At 37.5% G+C, this 19,913-nt stretch overlaps 1 protein-coding gene across 4 annotated transcripts in view; it reads right to left on the bottom strand.

The window, feature by feature from the left end:
* CHIC1 (cysteine rich hydrophobic domain 1) overlaps nt 1–19,913 on the bottom strand; it is a 295,264-nt gene that overhangs the window by 263,007 nt on the left and 12,344 nt on the right. For 3 of the 4 annotated variants that reach the window (XR_008377667.1, XM_053580499.1, XM_053580501.1), the window contains exon 3: nt 13,562–13,717. Coding sequence is in view for 3 of the 4 variants with exons in the window: in XM_053580499.1 (XP_053436474.1) it covers nt 13,562–13,717 (156 nt within the window). In the remaining variant the exon portion in view is untranslated. Of the gene's footprint in view, nt 1–9,757; nt 10,109–13,561; nt 13,718–19,913 lie in introns of those variants that run through there. The other variant, XM_053580502.1, reaches the window with a different exon arrangement.

Raw genomic sequence — 19,913 nt, 5'->3', positions numbered from 1 at the left:
AAGTATGTGTATTCAGTTATGTTGGGATGAAATGTCCTGTAGATGTCTGCCAAATCCAAATGTTGGATGGTTAGGTTTAAATCTAAAATTTCTTTGCTCAGCTTCTTATTGGAGGATCTACCCAATACTGCCAAAGGAGTGTTGAAATCTCCCGACTATTATGGAGCTGGATGAAATCAAGTTGCTCATGTCTGTTAGAGTTTGTCTTATAAATTGAGGCTCATTCTGGTTGGGTATATAAATATTCATAATTGAAATCTCATGATATTGAGTATTACCCTTAACAAATATGAAGTGACCATTCTTATCCTTCCTTACTTTTGTTGGTTTAAAGCCTACTGTCTTTGCAAATAGAATTGCAGCACCTGCTTTTTTCTGATTACCATTTGCCTTAAATATGGACGACCATCCTTTCACCCTGAGTCTATATTTATTTTTTAAGGTAAGATGTGACTCTTGTATGCAGAAAATATCTGGCCTGAGTTTTTGTATCCATCAGCTAAACTGTGCCTCTTTAGAGGACAGTTTAAGCTATTGACATTAATGGAGAATATTGATAAGTCTGGTAAAATTTTGGGTATCATGTTTTTGAAACTCCAGTGGATATTTTTAATCCTTTCTCCATTGTGGAAGTTGGAGTTTGATCAAAAGTTTCTGAATGAGTTTACTTTTGTGATAAAAGATTGGGCTGTTCATTATGGTGGATAGGTCTGAAAAGATCCTGAAGAGCTGTTTTGATGATGGCAAATTTCTTCAACATATGAATGTCATTAAAGTATTTAATTTCTCCATCATAAATGAAACTCGGTTTAGCTGGATCCAGGATCCAGGGTTGAACGTTATTTTGCTTTAGGAGATTAAAAGTTGATGACCAGCCTCTTCTGGCTTGAAAAGTTTCAGCAAAGAGATCTGCAGTCGTTCTAATATTCTTCCTTTTGTAGGTAATGGATTTCTTACATCTGGCTGCTTTGAGAATTTTCTCCTTCATATTAACTTTAGTGAAGTTAATTATCATATACCTGGGGGATTTCTTATTTGGATTGAGTTGTGCTGGGGTTCTGAAACTGTCTGCTATTAGAATTTCAGAATCTCTTGGTATCTTTGGAAAATTTTCTTTCATAATTTCATGGCAAAGGGCCTCTGTACCTTGCAAGGCCACTTCATCACTTTCAGGGATTCCTATGAGGTGGTTATTAGCCTTCTTTAAATTATCCCAGAGGTTTGTGAGAGAATGATCCGTTCTTGCTCTCCACTTCTCTTCCTCTCTGAGAGTTTGGGAGTGTTCAAAGGCTTTGTCTTCAATGTCAGAAATGCTTTCTTCTGCTTGCTCCACTCTGTTACTGTTGGATTCTACTGTATTTTTCAGATCTTTGAGGGCTGCAAATTCTTGCTTCAGTGTGTCTAAATCTTTGGTGGTTTTGTCTTTAAATTCTTTAAATTCTCGAGACAACTTTTGTATTTCTCCTCGAATTTCTTATTCCAAATTTTCCTCAATTCTATTAATCTTGTTTGCAATCCAAATTCTGAGTTCGATTTCTGATATCTCGCCCAGCTGTTTATGAATGGGATCTTCAGCTACTACTGTCATATCTTTCCTTCCGGAGTGGTGGCAATTGATCTATTCTGGTTATTCATGTTACCAGGGTTTTTCCGTTGATTCAGCCCCATGCTTGTTTTACACCATTTGATTTTTCCCCTGGAGCTCTGTCGAGGACACATACAGTGCTATGGCCTGAGAAACTGGGGACCTGTGGTAGGGCTAAGTGGTTTTGTCTTGTTTTCAGCTGGTCTCTGTTCAACTCTAGAGAAACAGTTACTCTGGGTTGAAGTCTCAGCTGTGGAGAAATACCAGCAATTAAGTCACCCTGCCCCCCAAGAGGCAACAATTGCAAAAGGAAAATCAAACCTTCCTACAACCACACACCGAGGGCACAACTTGAATAGTCTTTGGGCGATTGGCTCAGTTCAAATAGTCCAAATCAATTATCTCTGTCAGCACCTGTCTCAGATGGGAGAGTTTAAAAGGTTTGGATCGCAGGGGTCTGGTGACAACACAGATATGGCTTGCTCCGGTGCTCTGTGGAGACAGGAGGACCCACCCAGCAAATAGATTAGTCTGGGAAGGTTGATGACTCCTTCCCCACCTTCCACCTTTGTTCCACCCAGTCACAGATAACCCCACAGGGCTGTGACCCAGTTTTCTCTAGTAAACAGATACTCCAGGTGTTTGCACCTGCCTGAATCACAAGGAAATTTATTTCTGCTCAGCCAGGCTGCTGTGCTCTGCCTCTATCCAGCAGGGGGAGGTGAGGCCTGACAACCTTGGGTGCTTGATAGAGGCTAGGGGGTGTTCACTCAGTTCCAGCCCCGCCACTGATTGATGTTACTGACAGAACAGAACAGAACAACTTTGCGGGAATATGTTTATGTTTCTGCTAAATTTCCCTGCAGAAGACAAGCTGTTTTGAGTTTCAAGAGCCTGTGCCTCAGGCCCTGTCTTTGCTCCTGCAGGTTTGTGTTCTGTTAACCGTCAGTTCTAGCCTCCTGTCTTCCTTTGTCTATAGGCTGACGATCCCCCGATGGCCGGGTACATCTTAGGCTCACTAAAGCAGTCCTCTGGGTCAGCCGCACCCTGGGAAATTCCCTGCTCTGCGTGTGCACTTCTAGTCCCCTCGCTCCACCCAGGCCAGTACCGCCTCAGGGAAACTCTTTACTCACGGGGCCTGCGTTTCTCTCCCAGATCTGTTCCACGCTGCGTGCCACCTGAGAAGGTGCCTGGCCTTCTCTGGTTGCCCAGAGAGACAGCGGGTGTGGCTTCGGAATATCCAGGAGTGAGCCCTATTGTTGCTAAACATGGTTGGTGGTCTGCGCTTCTGGGCACTGCCACTCCTGTGTGGTTCCCTCTCAGCCGACCGTCCTCTCCTTACTCCTGTGCCGCACAATCTGCACTAAGCAGCTGTAGTCTAGGCCCTGTCCACAACCCTCAAGAAATCACCCAAGTATATGGACTCCTGGGGGACAGGCCTCCAGACCTCAGAGTGAGAGTGGAGGGGTTTGCTGGGAGCTCAGAATTGCAGGTAGAGAATATATACAGTTCTATACAGTTTTATGCCTGGCAGGAGAACACCATGGCACTCTAGTAGGGGAGGTAGGTCCAGTTTTTAGAGGGTGTCTCCCATGGACTGTAGTGGGAGGACCTTTGAACTCTGCTCGTTTGTTTGTGGGGCACTCCAAGCCATTCTCATGGGGGAGGGGACTCCCATCTGCTTGGTGATAGATTTTGTACCTTTTGTTTGTATCCTTGGGTTCGCAGCTCACTTAAGCAGGTTGATGTGTGTTCTTCAAACTTCTGTCTTGGTGTAGCTCTAATCCACCAGGTTACTTGCTAAATTTCTGTCCTGAAACTCTCCTTCTGGATGGGAGACTCTGTGGAAAGCTGGCTTTAGTCAGCCATCTTGTCTCCGCCCTGAAGTTTTTGTACTCATTTATTGTTGCAATTGCCATAGCAGTCTTCTTCATGAAGTCTTTCCCCAGGCCAATATCTTCCAGTGTTTTTCCTATGCTTTTTCTGAGTAATTTTATTGTTTCATGCCTTAAATTTAAGTCTTTTATCCATCTTTAATCAGTTTTTGTGAGCAGAGAAAGATGTGGGTCCAGTTTTAGTCTTTTATATGTGGATATCCAGTTCTCCCAACACCATTTATTGAATAGGTAGTCTTTTCCCCAAGGTATGTTCTTGTTTGGTTTATCAAAGATTAGGTGGTTGTAAGATGTTAGTTTCATTTCCTGGTTTTCTATTGTATTCCAAATCGGACTAAGTATATTTTAAGCTTGCAGAGGCTGTATCTCTGACCCTGACCCTCCCCCTGCTGGTGCAGCCACTGCATGCATTATCATGGAATTTGTGATTCTGTCCTGGCTATGCTGCACCTTGAGCCAGGCATGTTTTGAGTTCAGAGGCTGCGACTCTGTCCCAGCCTCAGCCTGGGCGGATGCCACCACTACACACATACTCTCATGGAGTCTGTGTCTCTGTTTTAGCCATGCTCCACATGGGGAGGGTACTGCTGGGTGTATTTTGAGCTCTCAGAAGGAAAGCCTCTGTCCCATCCCTGTCCCATTGCAGGTAGGTGCTGCATCAGTATGCACTCTTGCAGAGTCTGCATCCCACTCTCATCCACACCCCATGTGGGCAGGTACGACTGCAGGTGTACCCCCAGCTCATGGAGTCTCTGTTTCTGTCCTAGTTCTGCTCCACCTGTGGCTGCCCCCAAAGTAAAGACCCAGCTCCCTCCAGTTACCAAGAGAAACAGGAAGTAGTTCTCCAAAATAAGACCTGGGGACCTGGAGTGTGAGCCCTGTCGCTGCTGCAGCTGCCATGCTCTGCTGCAGGCCACATTACTCCCTCTCCTGCTTGACTCCCTCACTCTGCAATCTGTACTTTATACTTGTGCTGCTGTTTCAGCACAGACTTATAGCAGCCCAGGCTATGCCCACACCTCTCCAGGAATTGCCCAACACTCTGGACTCCACAGGGGACAGGCTACCAGACCGTGGGATGGGGTGGAGGAGTGGATTGGGAGTTCAGAATTGTGGGTAGAATATTTGTTCAATTTTATACCTGGCAGGAGAATCTCTAGGCTCACAAGTGGGAAATCTCTGGAAAAGGAATTCTTGTTTTTAGCGTTTCTCTCCCATGGGATAAAATAAGATGAAATCTGAACTCTGCTCGCTTGTTTGCAGAAAGCTCACTGTGAGCTGCTCTCATGGGGGAGGGGACTCATCCACTTGGCGATGGGCTTTGTACCTATAGTTTTTTTTCCTTGGAGTTGCAGCTCACCTCAGCAGGGATGATGTGTACTCCACAATCTTCTTAGTTCAGATCCTAACCATCAGCTTTTTGGAGAACCTTCTGTCATTTATCTCTCCTCCTGGATGGGAGCCTCTGTGGAAAGCTGGCTCCAGTTGGCCATCTTGTCTCCTCCCCCCTCATTTCATGTATCATTTAGCTGTGAGATCTTACCAGAGCCAAGAGAGATGAGGGGAAGTAAAATGAACCCCGATCCATATTGCTTTTCTCTATCACTTAATTTGCTAAAGAAAATGTCCATGCCACAGATTTAATGTGAAAGGAAAGAAATAAATATTACACACAAATGGGACATAAAAAGAAATCAGGTGTAGCTATTCTCATATCAGTTAAAAATTACTTTAAATTTGTAGTCCCAGGTACTCGGGAGGCTGAGGCAAGAGAATCACTTAAGCCCAAGAGCTGGAGGTTGCCATGAGTTGTGATGCCCTGGCACTCTACCGAGGGTGTCAAAGTAAAACTGTCTCTAAAAAAAAAAAGTAGATAAAAATAAATAAAATAAAAAAATTACTTTAAACCAACAAGGTAAAGAAAGATAAAGAGGGTCATTATCTAATGGTGAGGAGAGCAATTCAACAAGACATACCAATTCTGAATATATACCCCAACGTGGGAGCTTCCAGATACATAACAGATACATAAAGCAAATTATCCCAGTTAAGCAAATAAATAAATAATAACATTGTAATTTCTGGGAACTTCAACAACCCACCAGTAGAACTGTACAAATCATCAAAGAACAAAATAAATCCTGAAACAATGGACTTAAACCAGATTCTACATCAAATGGACCTAACAAATAATTACAGAACATTCTACCCGTAAGCTATTGAGTTTACATTCTTTTCCCCAGAATATGGGACAATCTCTAAGACTAATCATATCTTAGGCCACAAAACATGGCTCAATAAGTTCAAAATTTCAAATTGATACCATGTATCATTATAGACCATAGAGGAATAAAACTAGAAATCAGTCACAAGAGAAACACTGAAATTTACACAAAGTCATGGAAATTAAACAAGCTGCTGCTGAATGATTACTGGGTGAAGGATGAAATTAGGATGGAAATCAAAATATTCTTTGAACTGAACAACAAACACGGCAGAAGCTATGAAAATTTATGAGACTCGGCAAAAGTATGTCTCAGAGGGAAATCCATAACCTTAAATGTCTGTATCAAAAAAACAGAAAAAAAATTAACAATCTAATGTCACATCTCAAGGAACTAGCAAAGGAAGAGCAACTCAAACACAGTGCCAGCAGAAGAAAAGAAATAACAAAGTTCAGGCTAGAACTAAATTAAATGGAAAATAAAAAAATACTACAAAGCATCAGTGAAACAAAAAGTTGGTTCTTAAAAGATGAACTAAATCCTCTCCTAGATTAAGTAGAAATAGAAGAGAAAGAACCAAATAAGGTCAATCAGAAATGAAAAAGGAGACACTACAACTGATATGACAGAAATACAAAACATCTGTGAATACTACAAAAATCTCTCTGTGCATAAACTAGCAAACACAGAGAAAATGGACCAATTCCTGGAAACAAACTCCCAAGCCTCAATCAGGAAGAAATAAAACTCCTAAACAGACCAATAATGAGCAATGAGATTGAAGCAGTAATAAAAAGCCTTCAAAGGGAAACAAAAAGCCTTGAACCAGATGGAGTCACAGCAGAATTCTAACAGACCTGCAAAGAGGAACTGGTACTCATACTACAGAAATTATTCCATAATACTGAGAAGGAAGGAATTTACCCCAAATCACTCTGTGAAGCCAGCATCACCTTGATACCAAAGCTAGGAAAAGGCACTGCAAAAATTGAAAACTACAGAACAATATCCCTTATGAATATTGATGCAAAAATCCTCAATAAAATACTAGCAAACAGAATTCAATAGCTGATCAAGACAATAATCCACCATGAGCAAGTGGGCTTCATCCCAAGGATGCAGATGATTCAACATATGTAAATCACAGTGCCAGTACAGTGGTTACAGTGCTGGCCACATACACCCAGGTGGTGGGTTCAAACCCAGCCCAGGCCAGCTAAACAACAAAAATAGGTGCAACAAAAACAACTGCAACAAAAAAAATAGGTGTTGTGGTGAGCGCCTATAGTTCCATCTACTTGGGAGGCTGAGGCAAGAGAATCGCTTAAGCCCAAAAGTTGGAGGTTGCTGTGAGCTGTGACACCACGGTACTCTCCTGAGGGTGACTCTACTCTGTCTAAATAAATAAATAAATAAAAATAAACTTATGTAAATCAATGAATGTGATTCACCACATAAACAAATGTTAAAACAAAGGCCATACGAGCATCTCAAAAAGTGCAGAATAAGTATTTGACAAAATCCAACACTTTTCATGATAAAAATTCTCAACTAACTAGGCATAGAAGGAACATATGTCAAAATTACAAAAGTCATATATAACCCATAGCCAATATCATTCTGAATAGAAAAAAAGTTGAAAACATTCCCCCTATGAACTGGAATAAGACAAGGGTGCTCACAGTTGCTACTTATCTTCAAAAGAGTGCTGGAAGTCCTAGTCAAAGAAATCAGGCAAGAGAAAGAAATTAATGGTATCCAAATTGGAAAAAAAAAGAGGTCAAACTATTGCTTTTCAATGATGATATGATCTTGTATCTAGAAAACCCCAAAGACTCCACCAAGAGACTCCTAAAATTGATAAATAAATCCAGCAAAGTTTCCAATTACATAATCAATGTACATAAATCAGTAGCATTCCTATACAACACTAATAGTCAAAACAAAGACTCAATACCATTCGCAATAGCCAAAAGAAAATAAAATACCCAGGAAAATACCTGAACCAAAGAGGTGAAAAATCTCTACAAAAAGAACTATGAAACACTGAGGAAAGAAACTGCAGATAATACAAAGAAATGGAAAGACATATTATGCTCATGGATCAGAATAATCAGTATTAAAAAATGTTCATACAACCTGAAGCGATTTACAGATTCAATGCAATCCCTATAAAAATACCAACATCATATTACACAGACCTAAAAAAACTAATAATTCTATGCTTCATTTGGAACTAGAAAAGAGCTTGCCTAACCAAAGCAATCTTAAAAAAAAAGAACAAGACTGGAGGCATCACATTACCAAACTTCAAACTATATTACAAGGCTATAATAACCAAAACAGTATGATATTGGTACAAAAATAGACATAGAGCAATGGAACATAACAGAAAACTCATATAAAAAACCATCTACATCCACATACAGCCAACTGATTTCTGAAAAAGTAGAAAACATATGTACTATGGGAAATAATCCCTATTCAATAAATGGTGCTGGGACCACATGCAGAAGAATGAAACAGGATTCATATCTCTCACAACTCACAAAAATTCAAGATGTATAAAAACTTAAATGTAAGGCATGAAACCATAAGAACTCTAGAAGAAAATATTGGAAAAATTATTCTAGATACTGGCTTAGGCAAAGAATTTATGAAGAAGACCCAAAAAGGAATCACAGCAATGACAAAAATAAATAAATGGGAACTGACTAAATTACAAAGCTTCCATGCAGCTAAGGAAATAATCAACAGAGCAAATCAATTGTCTACAGAATTGAAGAAAACATTCCCAAGCTATACAGCCAGCCAATGAAGGGCTAATAATCAGAATCTACAAAGAACTCAAGCAAAGCAGCAAGAAGCAAACAACCCCATTAAAAAGTGGGTACAAGACACAAAGGGAAGCTTTTTAAATGAGAAAGACAAATGGCCAATAAACAACCTCTCTAATCATCAGGAAAATGTTCAACCTCTTTAATCATCAGGAAAATGCCAATTAAAACTGCAATGAGATATCATCTTACGCCAATTCGCGTGACTTATTAAAAAGCCCAAAACAATAGATGCTGGTATGGAAACAGAGAGAAAGAAATACTTATACGCTATTGTTTGGACTGCAAATTAGTACAACCTCTATGTACTAATGTAAACAGTATGAAGATTCCTCAAAGAAATAAAAGTAGACCTACCATTTAATTAGGCAATCTCACTACTGAGTATCTACCCAAAGAATAAGAAACCTTTTATAAAAAGACATCTGCACTTGAATGTCCATCGAAGTACAATTCACAATTGCAAAGATGTGGAATGAACCCAAGCGCCCATCAATTCATGAGTGGATTAACAGAAGGTGGTACACACACACACACACACACACACACAAAATGGAGTACCACTCAGCCATAAGAAAGAATGAATTAATGCATTTTCTAGCAATTTGGAACTGGTGACCATTATCTTAAGTATGTAAAGAATAGAAAAACAAACAGCACACGTATTCACTATTAAATTGGAACTAATCAATGGAGTACATGTGTGCACAGAGGCAAGTAACACTCGGCCTTCTGGATAAGATCAAGTATTAACACCCAGCGGAAATCAAGGAGAAGTAAAAAAAAAAAACTATTTACCAAGTATAATGAACACTATCTGAGTGATGGGCACACTTATAGCCATGACTCAAGCATTACAAAAGTGATCCATGTAGCTAAAAACATTAGTATTTTTAAATAAAAAAATAACAAAGAAATGTCCATGAATTATACTGACTAAAACTGTAGTTCACAAAGGCAGACTATTTACATGGAAGTCCTTTCCTTAAAAACACTTTGAAATCATTGGTTCACATTGCAACTGTGTGACTTAGAACAGAGTAGTTCTATTGTAGTATTTCCATTGTGGATAAACAGAGACATGACTCCCACAAAGCTAGATACTCAATTAGAGATGGCTAGAGCAGGATGGAAAACCATATTCCATAGGCCAAATCTAGCCCACTGTAAAACTTTATTAGTAAAGTTTTATGAGGACACAGCAATGCTTGCTCACTTATGTATTATTTATAGCTGCTTATATGGCATGATGGCACAGCTTTGTAGTTGCAACAGAGACCATTGGCCCACAAAGCCTAAAATATTTACTATTTGATTCTCTCTAAGAAAAAGTTTTCCAAACATGGCTAGAGAATTAAAACCCAGTTGGCCAACTATTTACCACACACACAACTTAATCAAATGTTTCTTGTCTCAGGAAATTTGATGAAAGAAATATCATATACTGAAGGAAATACAGTGTTAGAGAGAAAAACAAAACAAAACACACATTATTTTTCTGGTTGTGCTATTTGTTGTGTGACTCTGGGAAAGTTACTTCACCTCTTGGAAATTCAGTTTCCATACCTGTAAAATAAGGGATTTGCACTTTATGAATGTTAGCCATCCTTCCAAGTAAACTGTTATAGTCTATACAACTTATTTTACAGATTAGGAAGCAGTAGAAGGAATAAAAATTATTTTATTTTATTTTCTATTTCTCCATGTAGACAAAAAAGCTGTCAGGTACCTTAAATATCCTCCTCATCAAAACCCCTTTAAAAGTAAGTAGTATTAACCCAACTTTATGGGTAAGGATATCAAGGCTCCAGAAAGGACAGTGATTTGCATAAAGTTATCAGCATGTGCGTAGTGTTTCATCGTCTAGTAGATTACTGACAACCTGGCATGTACAAAATCAGGGGCTGTGAATTATAATACCTTATATAGCAAGGCAGGGTCTATGGTGAACAACAGACTATCTGTTCTATTTAAAAGGAGCACCTACCATTCAGTGAGATTCAATTGTTGACATAAAAGCATCTAAGTCCAGGATTGCCAGATATTTAGATTTTATGAGATGCTAGATATCCCAAATTTTATTTTCAATATTCTCATTTTAATTTTTTTTTTTTTTTTGAGACAGAGTTTCACTTACTAACCCTCGGTAGAGTGCTGTGGGGTCTGTCACAGCTCACAGAAACCTCCAAATCCTTGGGGTTAGGCGATTCTCTTGCCTCAGCCTCCCGAGTAGCTGGGATTACAGGCGCCCACCACGACGCCCGGCTATTTCTTTTGTTGTTGCTTGGCCGGGGCTGGGTTTGAACTCACCACCCTCAGTATATATAGGGCTGGCGCCTTACCCACTGAGCCACAGGCGCTGCCCAATATTCTCATTTTAAATGTTGGTAATTGACTGAAATATTTAACAACAGGGTAGGCTGCATTTGGCTCATGGATGACAGTTTGCAAATCTATGTTAATTAAAATTATTTACATTGATAGATTAGTGAATTAGAATATATGGATATGCTGGGTGCAGTGGCTCAAGCCTACACCTAACTCTGGGAGGCCTAGGTGGGAGGATCCCTTGAGGTCAGGAGTTCGAGACCAGCCTGAGCAAGTGTGACACACCTTCTCTACTAAAAATAGAAAAAAATAGCTAGGTGTTGTGATGCCTGTAGTCCCAGCTACTCCAGGAGACTGAGGCAGGAGGAATGCTTGAACCCAGGAGTTTGAGGTTGCTTTGTCTTAGGCTGATACCATGGCACTCTAGCCTGGGCAACAGAGTGAGACTCTGTTTCAAAAAAAATTACATGGATACCTCAACTTCAGTATGAACTCTTGATTATCCAAAATAATAAAAAGTAGGGAGAGATTACAGCATCAGTATTATCTTATTTCTATTGAATATTCTATTAGAAACACTCATAGTAAAAGCAAATGATAGAAAAAAATTGGTTTTCCTACTTCAGGCCCTCTGTTGGAGGTATTAACAAATAGGCAAAGCATAAATAGGTCATCAGAAAAAGATAGATAATGGTTAACATTAAAACCAAAAATGGTTTTTTTTTTGAGACAGAGTTGTTGCCCTTGGTAGAGTATTATGGCATCACAGCTCACAGCAACCTCTAACTCTTGGGCTCAAGTGATTCTCTTGCCTCCAGCCTTCCAAATAGCTGCGACTACAGGTGCCCGCCACAACGCCAGCTGTTTTTAGAGATGAGGTCTTGCTCTGGCTCGGCTGGTCTCAAACCTGTGAGCTCAGACAATACACCAGCCTTGGCCTCCCAGAGTGCTAGGTTTACAGGCGTGAGCCATCTTGCCCAGACAAAAAAAATATTCTTAAATAACTGAGATGGGCTTTATTTACATGATGTGGAATTCATATAATAATTAATTTCCATTGATGATTTTAAAACATAATGGGGATAGGCAAGAGTTACCTATTATAACTTTTAAAAGATTTGACAGTTAAGAAACATGCTGTCAGCTTTCTTTCTTTATAGAAAGTCATTCGAAAATATTGTACATGCTTGACTAAGCTGTATTTAAAGTAAAGGTTTTATCAATTAGTGGTTATCAAGGGAATCAATAAAATTCTTTTTTTTTTTTTCTTTGGTAGAGACAGAGTCTCACTTTATGGCCCTTGGTAGAGTGCCATGGCATCACACAGCTCACAGCAACCTCCAACCCCTGGGCTTAAGCAATTCTCTTGCCTCAGCCTCCCGAGTAGCTGGGACTACAGGCGCCCGCCACAGCGCCCAGCTATTTTTGGTTGCAGTTCAGCCGGGGCTGGGTTTGAACCCACCATCCTCGGTATATGGGGCCGGCGCCTTACTGACTGAGCCACAGGCGCCGCCCGGGAATCAATAAAATTCTTAATTTTTCCATTCAGAAAGTCAGAGGCAGTATTTTATTATTTATATGTTTCAAGTAGACATTAAAAAGCATAGGAAGAAGAGAGAAAAAATAATAATTAGTACTTTTGGGGGATATTTTTGGCTTTAATGAAACTACTTTGTATCCAATTATTCCTCCTTAAGGTGTTATAATTTTGAATTTGATCTAGTGGGCTAATTTTACTTAAAAGTTTAAGTGAAATCCTTAATAAGGTACTATGAAAAAAACTTTAGGTCAAATAAATTATTTTTTCTTATTGGCTTTAAGTAAAATTATATATATATATATTTTTATTTATTATTAAATCATAGCTGTGTACATTATGCAATCATGGGGCACCATACACTGGTTTTATATACCATTTGACATATTTTCATCACACTGGTTAACATAGCCTTCCTGGCATTTTCTTAGTTATTGTGTTAAGACATTTATATTCTACATTTAGTAAGTTTCACATGTACCCTTGTAAGATGCACCGTATGTGTGATCCCACCAAATTTTTAAAAGATATCTTCCCACTGGGGAAAAAATTTTAAAACTTAAACTGAAATTTTAAAGAAGAGAAGATTAAAATAGTTGTCTTAAATCCATGACATCACTAGTAACATTATAATAAAATGTTACTGTATCATGCTCAAAAGTAAGGCTTTTGTATGTTATTCTTACTTCTGCATTTCTTCACGTGAGAAGAAGCTCTCCCATATATCTGTAACTTGGAAATAATTTATGGCTTCAAGTTTTATAAAAAGAATAAGAAGCCCACTTACATTTATAATTAAGTACTTCACTTATATTGCATTTATTTAAAATGATGGGAACCCTTATTAAGTAAGTGATAAAGTATTGATAAAAGTTGGACAAATAACTTGATCTCTCTGTTCTCATCTCTACAATAAGGATAACACTGCTATGAGAATTAAACCATGTAAAGTACTAGAAAGAATCCTTAGCACATACTAATGTTAGCTCTTCATTGCATGGGTATATGGCACACTTGCTGGGCGAAGGACACAACTATAATTTAGACTTTAACAGTTACAAAAGCTAAACTATGTAACTTAATTGTATGTACTCTCATAATAATCTAAAATAAAAAGTTAGCTCGTATTATTATATAATAAAATGGTTACTCACTCTTTTGTTGAGACAAATAACAGGCCACAGGCTGCAACCCAGTGTGCAACAGCAGCAGAGACAACCACACAGCAGCCATTTCACATTGACTGGGAGAGACTTTCTCAAACATGCATTCACGTGGCCAATGCTGGTCTTAAATTCTTCTGGGGCCACCTACAACAGGGCACAATCTTTAACAGTTTGTGTGCAGCTTTCTACTATTCATCCTTAAACCTAAGAAAAATGTTTGTTTTATTAGAAATACTTTATGACATTACAAATGTCTGAATACATATCCTACCCATAAATATATATCACATACTCTTGGATTACATTGCAAAGCAAAACCATATAATTAATTTCATGTTCATAGAACTTAGTCTGATGTTCAAATACTTCTGAAATGACCAACAGTAAAATGGCAGTGATAAAATTGATGGTAAAGGATACTTGTTTAGCAGTTTTCTTACCAAATATTCTTATTATCAAAGCAGTATTATTTATAGTCTCTAGTACTTTAAAATTGAGTGAGATGAGAAGCAAAATAAAAGCATAATAAGAACTCAAATACTACTAGAAGAAATAGAATTAAAATTAGATCTTGGCAATATTCCTAGACTTTTTAAAAGACAACTCTCAAACATTTTTTCCCTGGCAAATCTGCAACAGAACAATTTTAATACTTGCCATTGTTTGCATGGAAAAGTTACACTAAAAGACAATGCCTAGTGGTTATATTCAAAATGGCCTATTAATATTATAACAGACTCATAAATGCTACAAACCTTGAAAGCTGAAAGGCTTTTAAATATACAGATTTAATTTTTCTAGTTACTACCTTCTGGAGCCATTCCTGGAGTGGCTCCTTGTGCCTCTCTGTGAACAATGACAAAGTCAATTCAAAGGTATGAGCACAACTGGCATAATCAATTTACGCCAACAATTCTGCTTGAAGGTTATACAATTTAATGGTCTATTAAAAACATAATGGTTTGCTATCAGTGAAATCACATTTCTAGATCACGAAAATGATTCTCTTCAACAAATCCCCAACAGTGAAAACAAAAAGATTCTCTTTCGTTAAGAAAGCCATTTGAATACAAATTTTATGGAAAAAATTTCAGCATCTGGCTATAAAAGCAAAAATTATGAATTTGTTAGAAAAGCTGCTACAAAACAATTTTATTACAGAGCTTTACTACTCTTACAAATAAAAACTGTACTGGAGCAATCAATTTATTACATTATTGTCTTAATAGAGATGTTTCAGAATCAAAATTACAAAATGTATATCTATTAGGAGATGTTATAAAGATACACGAGCACAAGATTCAGCCCAGTCATGACTACAAGATTGAAGATACACTTATGAGCTTTATTAGAATTGCCGATGTCCCCAGTAAGGTTAATTGTTTAGCCCACAAATCAGATTTTCCTCCTAATGTTAACCAAAAAGAGTTGTGAAATTGTAATGTTCAAAAATTTGTTTACATGGGACAAGTAAACTAATCTTATTCTCCATCTAGATTGTCAGTAACATGATGTAAAGACAATCACTGCATACAAAGAATCGTAATTAAATGACAAAATTTCTGAAGTAAGTATGAAATAAATTCAGAGAACCATGCCTTATTAAAAACTGAAAACACTAACAAGCTAAGGACATTAGACAATAAATCAAGAGATGTAGATCATAGTTATTAGCTATAAAAAAATCTCAGGCAAAATCATTTAATTTTTCTGAGTATAAATTTCCCATCTATAAAATAATAATAATAATATTTGTTTCACATACTTCACAGGGAATGGAAAATCAAACTTTATAAAGGACCTCCTGGCTGGGCGCAGTGGCTCATGCCTGTAATCCTAGAACTCTGGGAGGCTGAGATGGGTGGATTACTTGAGCTCACGGGTTCAAGACCAGCCTGAGCAAGAGCGAGACCCTGCCTCTAAAAATACCCAGGCGTTGTGGCAGTTGCCTGTAGTCCCAGCTACTCGAGAGGCTGAGGCAAGAGAATCACTTGAGCCCAAGCGTTTGAGATTGCTGTGAGCTATGACACCATGGCACTGTACAAAGAGTGACAAAGTGAAACTCTGTCTCAAAAAAAAAAAAGAACCTCCTGACTGGAATGCTTTGGGGAAAAAATATCTATGAATCATCTCTTTAAGAAGATTTGAAGAAAGGAGAGAAAAGCTTTTTTGCATGGAGTCTTAGCTGAAGGCAAGGGGTTTAATCAGGTAAGTCTTACTATTCCACAGTTTTGCTATACATTACATTATAAATAAAAATAATCTGCTTCATTTTGAATGCATATTCAATGTTTAGTTCTTTAATTCTTCAGTGAAAAAAACAAGGTGTTCTCTCTAAAAGCAAGGTAAAAAGTTATTATCTTAAGATTTACCACAATACTCCACTTCTTTTTTCCTAAGGAATCACTGAGTAACCAAATGGAAGTTAAAATAAGGAACTATGTATGTATATAGCTATAATTGGTAATAGTACGTTGCTATCAACTCTCTTTAAATTGTGTATCTAGAATCATGAACACATTTCTAAAATATGGCAAATTTTTATATAAATTCATGCAAATCATAACATTGTTAAACCTGTCCATTTACAAATTTAGCTGCTTAGAATTATTATTTAAATTTTTATTTAAAAGTAAGCACAAGCACAGATGAAAAAATAAAAATTAAGGCTAAATGCGGAAATGAGTCAGTTCAAAAGGAAATGTTAATAAGGGGGCTTAGAAAAGAAAGCTCCATTTATACTAGGGATAAATAGTATTAGAAGTCTGAGGGAGATTAAATTTAGAGAATAAGGGCGGCGCCTGTGCCTCAGCGGGTAGGGCTCCGGCCCCATACGCCGAGGGTGGCGGGTTCAAACCCAGCCCCGGTCAAACTGCAACAAAAAAATAGCCGGGCGTTGTGGCGGGCGCCTGTAGTCCCAGCTACTTGGGAGGCTGAGTCAAGAGAATTGCCTAAGCCCAAGGATTTAGAGGTTGCTGTGAGCTGTGTGACACCACGGCACTCTACCGAGGGCAATAAGGTGAGACTCTGTCTCTACAAAAAAAAAAAAAAAATTTAGAGAATAAAATGAAAGAGAGAAAGGAAAACTGGCTTTTTATTAAAATACAATAAAATAAATTGTATGCTATATAAAACTGGTTATAAAGTTTGTCTTTTATTATACACTTCTGGAAATGAAAACAAAATCATTCCTAAAATGTGACAACTTTCCTTCTCTGCCAACACTTTCTGGTTTTAATACATAATAATCTCTGGTGTACTCTCTTACCATAGACAAATTAAAATATTCAAGTTACTAAAAATGATTATTCAGATATTCATATTTCTTAGGTTACAAAACAAAATACTAGAATTTCAAACTAAAATTCTACATTTTGACTTTAAAAGGAGGTCAGATGGCTCTGAAGGAAATCTGTATTTGAATAACAGTAAAAATCATAAAACAGAGATAAAGGCATGAGAAATGAGAATTGGGGGCGGTGCCTGTGGCTCAGTGGGTAGGGCACAGGCCCCATAAACCGAGGTTGGTGGGTTCAAACCTGGCCCCAGCCAAAACTGCAACAAAAAAATAGCCGGGCATTGTGGTGGGCACCTGTAGTCCCAGCTATTTGAGAGGCTGAGGCAAGAGAATCGCCTAAGCCCAGGAGCTGGAGGTTGCTGTGAGCTGTGATGCTACAGCATTCTACCGAGGGCAATAAAGGGAGACTCTGTCTCTACCAAAAATAAATAAATAAAGAAATGAGAACTGGTTAACTCCCAATTTTAAACAATGTGAAAAAAATGTTTAACTGTGTAGAATCAGAGTTAGTAACCTTTTACTCATTTACTTCCATATAATTGAGTATCTCTAGTGATGAAAGTAAGATGGAAACCCCTTACTTTCTAGCCGAACAGTAGGTTATAAAGAAACATTTCATTCCCTTTTACTCTCTTGGAAAGAAAAAAGAAAACTACATCATAAAGGTGGGGGAAAAGTCATAATGTTTTATAATAGAATGCAGGAGATTCTGCAAACAGAAGAAAATCTAAGCAAACCCCAGCGGAATTGATTTCTTTCCTTTAATCCTGGGGAGAACACGGTTATCAATCACCTGTCACATCAGACCACAATAGAAAAGATACCTTTTTATACCTTTCAGGGGTCCTCAAACTTTTTAAACAGGGGTCCAGTTCACTGTCCCTCAGACCGTTGGAGGGTCGGACTATAATTTAAAAAAAAAACAAACTATGAACAAATTCCTATGCACACTGCACATATCTTATTTTGAAGTAAAAAAAACAAAACGGGAACAAATAAAATCACACTGCCTCATGTGGCCCACGGGCCATAGTTTGAGGACCCCAACACTGCACACTAATCTCCCCCTTTACACCATTTAATTGCTTCAAGCTGAGAGCTGGAAGCTTTAATTTCACTTCTAAAGTTTTGTAGTTCTTTCATTTTCTGGTCACCAAAAAATGTGTGCCTATGCCTGCTTGAATGTTCTGTCATGACAGGAGGACTTATCTTTAGTGAAACAGCACAAAAACAATCTTTTCTGAACTTAAGAAGAAAAAATTAATATTGAGCCACACAGAGCCTATCAGAATAATGTTTTAGGTTTTCAGAATTTACTCTGCAATTTTACTTAGCTCAGGTAGACATAAAAGCTATTTGGAATTTCATTCATACAGGAAGACTGGTTTTGTACAAGCTATATTTTCTACATTTATTCATTTTTAAATATTTTAACATATGAGCTATTAAGTTAGAAGTTCAGACCCTTTTTTCCCTCTTTTAATTCTTTTTAAGATTCTGTAAATTCATTTTGCTTATTCCTCCAAGTTATCAGAGAAGCATTTTGATAATCCAAAGGAACCTACACAAATTAAAGCATGTACTGGAGAAAAATTATCTCATTAAAGAGTAAATGAATAAAACCAATGCTACCACCATGTGAATTTCCAAAAATCAGACCTTCAGAATTCCTTTTAGAGTTTTTCTCATCACCCAACACACACTAAGAAAATCATCATGGTATCATTTATGCCTTACCTAATACATGAGAAATTTTGTATACTATAAATAATGCACATTGAATAAATATCCATGCACCATTATAGTATGTGCTACAAAAATAGTCACTTGGAAATAATGGATATCTTCAAGAATAGCTCATATCCACATCATTTAGGTTGTATGAATGCATATCAAAAGCTGCTTACCATTCTTACTCCTCTAGTTTAAAAAAGTATACTACATTTTAGGACACAGGTATTTTTAGCTTTAGATGGGTTGGAAAGAAATGAAGAGGTGCGAAAAGATATTCTAAAGATTCCTAAAACACATAAAATTGTCCATTTTCAAAAATAGATAATTCTTATGGCCTAGGAACTCCATTCACTAACATAAATTTTAGGATATGCATTTTCTATAATTTCTTGGACCTGTAATGCAAACTTTAAAAAAAAACTAAGTCAATATTAAAGCTAGACATAACTGCCCAAACAACACATGCAGCAGCAGCAAGGGAAACATGAAGAAAAAGTTTGCCATTGGAGCACTAGTAATTTACATTCCCTTTAGTTTTAATATTGAATTTTCCATCTTTCTACAAATACATTATTACTCAAGAGATATTTCCACAGCTATTTTATTCATTTGGAGAAAACAAATGAATGTTTAATTTACGTAAAACAAACCTAAATCTAGGCTGCTGCTTTAGTTGATGAATTATCCTAAACAATTACGATGGGAAAGTATAATACTACAAAATGAGGCCTGAACAATTACGATGGGAAAGTATAATACTACAAAATGAGGCCAAAATCTCACACCAAATGGTTCAAAAAAGTTGAAAGGTCACGAATTTTCTAGGACTAACTTATTCAGGGACTATGATCATTTGCTTATTATTCTATGGAAGGATTTGATACTATAACTCAGGAGAGATAAAAAAGATCATCAGTCAATAGGATGAATTAGTGGTGGGATGAAGAGAAAATGTTATTACGTAAATGATGAAAAAGTGAGTACAATTAAAAATGGAATGACTTGTATATAAAACCAGTGCATGATGCCCCATGATTGCATTAATGTACACAGCTATTATTTAATAAAAAAAAATGGAATTACAGTAAGTAAATTGAAAATACAATCAGGGTGAAACTGGGATACACTGATGAAGAATAGTCAATAGCAACTACAAACGAACATTGGGGAGCTAATAAGTACCTATAATATACTAGTAATTTTATATATACTATCTCGTTTAAGGCTTAAAATAAGATGTGAGGTAACTATCAGCATTATCTCTATTTTTCACAAAAGAATTGAGGCTCAGAAAAGTGGCTTGCCCAA

The sequence above is a fragment of the Nycticebus coucang genome, chromosome X (genome assembly GCF_027406575.1).
Source record: "Nycticebus coucang isolate mNycCou1 chromosome X, mNycCou1.pri, whole genome shotgun sequence".
In the NCBI taxonomy this organism is placed as follows: domain Eukaryota; kingdom Metazoa; phylum Chordata; class Mammalia; order Primates; family Lorisidae; genus Nycticebus; species Nycticebus coucang.
Note: the sequence above shows the minus strand (reverse complement) of the source record. Positions and strands in the feature narration are given on the sequence as shown.